Source organism: Rhincodon typus, chromosome 10, assembly GCF_021869965.1.
Source record: "Rhincodon typus isolate 14 chromosome 10, sRhiTyp1.1, whole genome shotgun sequence".
Taxonomy (NCBI): domain Eukaryota; kingdom Metazoa; phylum Chordata; class Chondrichthyes; order Orectolobiformes; family Rhincodontidae; genus Rhincodon; species Rhincodon typus.
The window spans coordinates 80,322,331-80,328,204 of record NC_063341.1 but is presented as its reverse complement, the minus strand read 5'-3'; the positions used below and the strand labels follow the sequence as shown (position 1 = coordinate 80,328,204).

At 43.4% G+C, this 5,874-nt stretch overlaps 1 protein-coding gene across 2 annotated transcripts in view; it reads right to left on the bottom strand.

Annotated features, from left to right (window-relative positions):
- LOC109912085 (collagen alpha-1(XXIV) chain-like) overlaps positions 1-5,345 on the bottom strand; it is a 25,180-nt gene extending 19,835 nt beyond the window's left edge. For both annotated transcript variants that reach the window (XM_020511465.2, XM_048602135.1), the window contains exons 1-2: positions 5,296-5,345; positions 1,888-1,950 (exon numbers count right to left, since the gene is read on the bottom strand). In XM_020511465.2, coding sequence (XP_020367054.2) covers positions 1,888-1,950; positions 5,296-5,325 — 93 coding nt within the window. In that variant the 5' untranslated portion in view covers positions 5,326-5,345. The remainder of the gene's footprint in view (positions 1-1,887; positions 1,951-5,295) is intronic.
- Between the last annotated feature and the right edge of the window lie 529 nt (positions 5,346-5,874).

The window sequence follows — 5,874 nt, the reverse complement described above, 5'->3', positions numbered from 1 at the left end:
CAGCTTTCCTGCTCCTCTGATGCTGCGTGGCCTGCTGTGTTCAATTATGTAGGGTTTCTCTCAAACAGGCTGAATGGGTGCAGTCAGCAGGAAGCTCCTCTTGTCTAGCTTTCCATCAAGGATACATGAAGACGAAACAGACCCTGCCATTGATTCCAAAACGCTTCCTATGGTGGCTCTTAAGTCAATCTACAGGAGGGAGCTTGAAGGAATTGCAATGGATTTACATAAAAAGTTGACCACCATTCAGTGCCTTGTACCTGCTGTTCCATTCACTTCCCTTCACTTCCATACACACAATTTCCTAAGTATACAGAAGCCTGTATACTCAATAATCCTTATAAATCGTGTAATTAATTCAAAATTAAATCTATTCATTGATGGAATATCCATAACTCTCTGGGGCAGAGAATTCCATTGCAATCACAAACTTTTGAATGAACGAATGTCTCCTCATGTCAATCTTCAATGGCTGACCTATGGGGTGGCGGGGTGGCACGGTGGCTCAGTGATTAGCACGGCTGCCCCATGATGCCAAGGATGTGGGATTGATTCCACCCATGGGCGACTGTCTGAGTAGTGTTTAAACAATCTCCTTTTGTCTGTATGGGTTTCCTCCCACAGTCGAAGGATGTAGGGGTTGGGTAGACTGGCCATGTTAGATTACCCATAGTGTCATGGATGTGTAGGCTAACTGGATTAGCAATGGGAAATACAGAATTATGGGTCTGGGTGGACTTGATCAGCCAAATGGCTTGCTTCCACACTGTAGGGACCTCTTAGCCAGAGACAGTAGTCCTTTGTTTTACAACCCCAGTCGGGGGAAAACAGCATCTTAACACCTTCCCTGCTAAGTTTTTTTTAAAGATTTCACATTTCAGTTGAATTGCCTCTCATTCTTTGAAGCTGCAGAGGTTCAGTCTCAGCACAAAGTGAAACAGTCTCAGTGCAGAGGGCTGGTGTTTTCACATTGTCCAGAAGCCCCTGACTGCAGATGGGTATTGGTGGATCCCACTTCGATTTCCTCCCCCTGACGTGTTGGGTTTTTCAAGTCTCAGGAAACCTGGTCAGTGGGTATTCCAAACCAGAGGTGCGCAGCAAAGTGACATAGTCCAGTGGCCTCCCTGACTCATGAGGGCAGATTGCTCTGCCCACACCGGGCCCCAATCTCAATGCAATTCCACTACACCCACCCGCTGGGATCCTTTCGCTGTTGTTTCCATTTTAAATCCCTCCTCCTTCTGATCTGGGGTGGATCTTAAAATCAACCCCAATGTCTGCCCTTTATTCATTCATGGGATGTGGACATTACCGGCTGGGCCAGCATTTATTGCCCATCCTTAATTGCCCAGAGGGTAGTTAAGAGTCAACCACATTGTTGTGGGTCTGGAGTCACATGTAGGTCAGACCAGGTAAGGATGGAAGTTTCCTTCCCTAAAGGATATTAGTGAACCAGATGGGTTTTTCCTACAATCAACAATGGGTTCATGGTCATCATTAGATTCTTAATTCCAGATATTCCAGAAATTCAATTGTTAAGGAAAGTGCACTTTAAGTACTTAGAGCAGTTATTAGGAGAGGCTTCTGTGATGATTGATCTGTGGTGCTGAACTCTGTGAGTGAGCCTGTGGAAGAAGGTTACACACCTCACCAACTGACTTGGGATTGAAACAACCATCTGCATCTTGGATACACTCATCCGGGTTTTCCGGGAAGTTGGATATTGATTGTCCCTCAAGTCAGTGTTTGTGACATGTGCCATTTCTGGTGGGACTCCCAGCATCTTCACACTGATGAGAGCAGTCACTATGACCTGCTCTAGTGCAGGCTTGTCCTTTCAGAAAGAAAACTCCTCATTCAACAAACAAAACAAAACACTTTACTTACAAATGATCCCATTGGGCCTTTTGGACCTTGAATTCCTTTATAACCAATATCTCCAACAGGACCCTGCCAAAATAAAACAAACATGGACTTTCATTGGCTACACACCTTATTCTTCATCCAAAACTGAACACACAATTCATGGCTGCATCGTAAAATGTTACTCAAAAATCAAGCATTGCTAAAAACATTTACAGTAACTTGAACTCAATGGTTTATTATTTCTCATTTTTTCTTTATCTTAAACATGCCTTGTCTTGGTTAAGGAAGTACGTAAGATCTAGGAGCAGAAGGAGGCCATTCAGCCCCTCGAGCCTGCTCTGCCATACAATCCAATCATGGCTGATCTCACCTCGGCCTCAACTCCACTTTCCTGCCCACTTTGCATAACCGTTCAACCCATTACTCATTAAAAATCTGTTTATCTCCTCGTTAAATTTACTGTGTGTCCCAACATCCACCACACTCTGGGCTGGTGAATCCCACAGATTCATGACCCTTAGAGTGAAGTATTTTCTCTCCATCTCGGTTTTAAATCTGCCAGCCCTTATCTGAAAACAATGACCTCTCATTCCAGCATCTCATATCCCTCAATTTGATCTCACATTCTTCAGAACTCTAGTGAGTATAGGCACTGGTTGTTGAGATTGAGGGATATTTTTCCTCATCCTGATGCCCAGAGTCACTATCGATTTCTCCCAGAGTCAGGTCGGTACAGAGCTCAATCTTCACTGACCCCTGCTCACCTTCCCCCACAACCCCGCTCCATCAGCCTGACAGTTCCAATCTGCTCAACTCCCTATCACAGGCTTGAGGTGATGGCCTAGTGGTATTATTGCTGGCCTATTAGTCCAGAGACCCAGGTAAATCTGGGTTCAAATCCCATTAGGCAGATTGTGGAATTTGAATTCAATAAAAATTTGGAATTAAGGGTCTAATGACAACCAAAAAACCATCATTGGTTGTTGGGAATGCCCAAATGGTTCACTAATGTCCATTGGGGAAGGAATCTGCCATCTTTGGGTCTGGCAGCATCTGTGAAGGAAAAGACAGAGTTAACATTTCGGGTCCGGTGACCTGTCCTCAGGAAGGGTCATCGGACCCGAAATGTTAACTCTGTTTTTTCCTTCACAGATGCTGCCAGACCTGCTGAGCTTTTCCAGCAACTTTGTTTTTGTTCCTGATTTACAGCATCCGCAGTTCCTCTGCCATCCTTACCTGGTCTGGCGGACATGTGACTCCAGATCCATTGCAATGCAGTAGATTCTTAACTGCCCTCTGAGCAATTAGGGATGGGCAATAAATGCTGCCTAGCCAGCGATGCCCTCATCCCCTGAATGAATAATTTTAAAAAAAAGAGGCTTTTTGTCATCTGCCCAAAAACATGGCACTGAGAGAGGGCCTGAACCAAGCCTTTGTACCCCACAGTGAAGAGGAGGATTAAATCACAGAATTACAGAACTGTTACAGGAAGCCATTCACCCCCTTCAGTTGTGCCTGCATGGCCCTTCAAATTAGCACCATTAGCCAGCACCAATTTCTCGCACGTTACCCTCTAATGGAACATCATTACAATGCATGAATCTGTGCAGCTCCCACATCACACTCACTGTCGTATTGGGTGAGGGAGTTGCAGGACAGGAGGGTGGGTGGGGGAGGGAAGGGGGTGGAGCTTGTGGCGAAATTGGCCAACAATGCTCTCTGGGGGATTATGGCGTGTTGGCGAGGTTCGAAGGAATCTCCCTAATCCAACAGCAAGACCCTCTGGCCTTTCCTCTAGAGTGGTCACCAACACAAACCATTGGAGGATAGTACCTAACAGGAGGCCAATGTCAGGAGACGGTATGGGGACAACAGGCTGATCATTGATGGTGACTTTTTGGAGTTCAGCTTGTGTTTGTTTCCCTGCATTAATACATCGGAAGGTCCTGGGGTCAACAGACCCAACCATTTGCTGCAAGATACAGACAGGGTGAACATTGCCTGTTGCTGGAAATAGCAATCAGATACGTTTATGGTCTGCACTGCCTTTCATTTCCAATTTCTGTTATTCATTCACAAGATGTTGGGGGCCAATGGCAAGGCCAATATTTATTGCCCATCCCTAATTGCCCTTGAGAAGGTGCTGGAGAGCTTCCTTCTTCAATCTAAAGCAGAGGCTTGCTGCATCATTACAGAAGGCAGCCAAGACTCAACCACATTGACGTGGGTTTGGAGTCACATGGAGGTCAGACCAGGTAAGGAAGGCAGGAGCTGCTTTCCTGAAAGTGAACTAATATTTTTTACAACAGTCCAATAAACTACACCAGCACCATGACTCAGAATCAGAGTTATTTAATTCCCTGATTTCCCCCGTGCTGCCAGATTGTGAGTCGAGATCACCGGATTCAAGCTAAACAATAAAACGACAGGTGTTGTATTCCTTTATACGAGGTCACTTCCACGACTTAAACCGCCTACCCCTAACCCCAACCCCCCCAACCCCAGTATACCTTAAACAATAAAAAAATGAATAGGACAACAGAAACTACTTTCCAAAAACACTAATTGGATCTTGAGTTGCTATACAGAGTGTGTGACAAAGTGTATGTTTAAGATATTATTATTTGGGAACTTGCATTCTAAAGTTGATACAGATGGGTTTTGATTTTCAGTGTTCTGAGGGTCTGATTTTTTTTAAAGAAAAGGTCAGAAAGCTGTTTGGAACAGTGAGCTAAAGAGAGCCTTTCCAAGAAGTCATGTGCCTTAAATGACTCAGTAAGCTACCTGATGAAACAATTGCTGCTTACTGTTGACTTGAAAATTTGTGACATACAGGAAGAGAAACCAGAGACCAGAAGTGAGTTACACTCCAGAAGAAAAGATCCAATCAGATGTGCTTTCCAACAACTTAAACTTCATCAAAGCCTTCAGTTTATTTATTAGAGTTCAGTAAGAAACATCAATGATTAGATTGTATCTCAGTGAGTGTCAGTATTGGAGATATTCACATCTGGTGAATATGTAGAAAGTCAATGACAGGAAACACTTGTGACCTCATCAATTCGGCAAGAAACCTTGAAGTGAAGATGGGAGAGATGCTTCACTGGGGTTGAGTGTCTGTAAAGTATATTGCTGGGAAACAATACTGTATTGTTGTTCATGATAAGATCTTCCTAAATTGTCTTACATATATGTATAGTTTTGAAATGATTTGCCATCAGGCTGTATATCTGATACGGACCGTATAACGTAAATATTAAAGACTGTTCCAACTGCAGTGAAGCTCCTTAGTGAGGAAAATGTGGCATGGAGTCTAATTGAATTTTATTGCACTTTCTGGAATATTCAAGTCACAATTTTGAAAAATGTGGCTTTACAAATTTTACAAGTAAAGTATATTTCTGGAGGAAAAAGGTTTCAAAAACATACTTTTGGACCTTGAAAACCAGGAAACCCCATCAAGCCTCGATCACCATCGTCCCCCTGAAAACAAACACACATGGTACTTATTTCAAACCAGAAATTTTAGATTTCCACAGTGACAATTTCAACAACGGCACATAGATTGACAAAGTATGCTTTGCTCAAAGCATTTACTGCTCAGTGAGTGTCTGATACCCAAAGGACACAAAGTTAGTGATAACTGACAGAAATAAACTGAAATAGTCTTAGGAAAATCAGCTTTGCATAATGAGTGGCATGGATCTGGAATGAGCTGCCGGATGGAGTGATGGACTCAATGGTAATCCCCATGGGAATTGGAAAGAGATACAATTGCAAGAATAAGTGGAAACAGTAGGCCAGTGGGGACAACTAGATTTCTGTTTGAAGGACTCAGCCCAGAACTGATGGGCTGAATGACCTCCTCTGTGCTGACCATATGAAGGATTTTATATGTGGAGACAATTTAATATTGGCCAACTTAAACACCTGAGACAAACATCTTCTGCACATCAAAAATAAACACTGCTGCTTTTAGTTCATTTCCTTTGAGCAAATTTCTTCTTG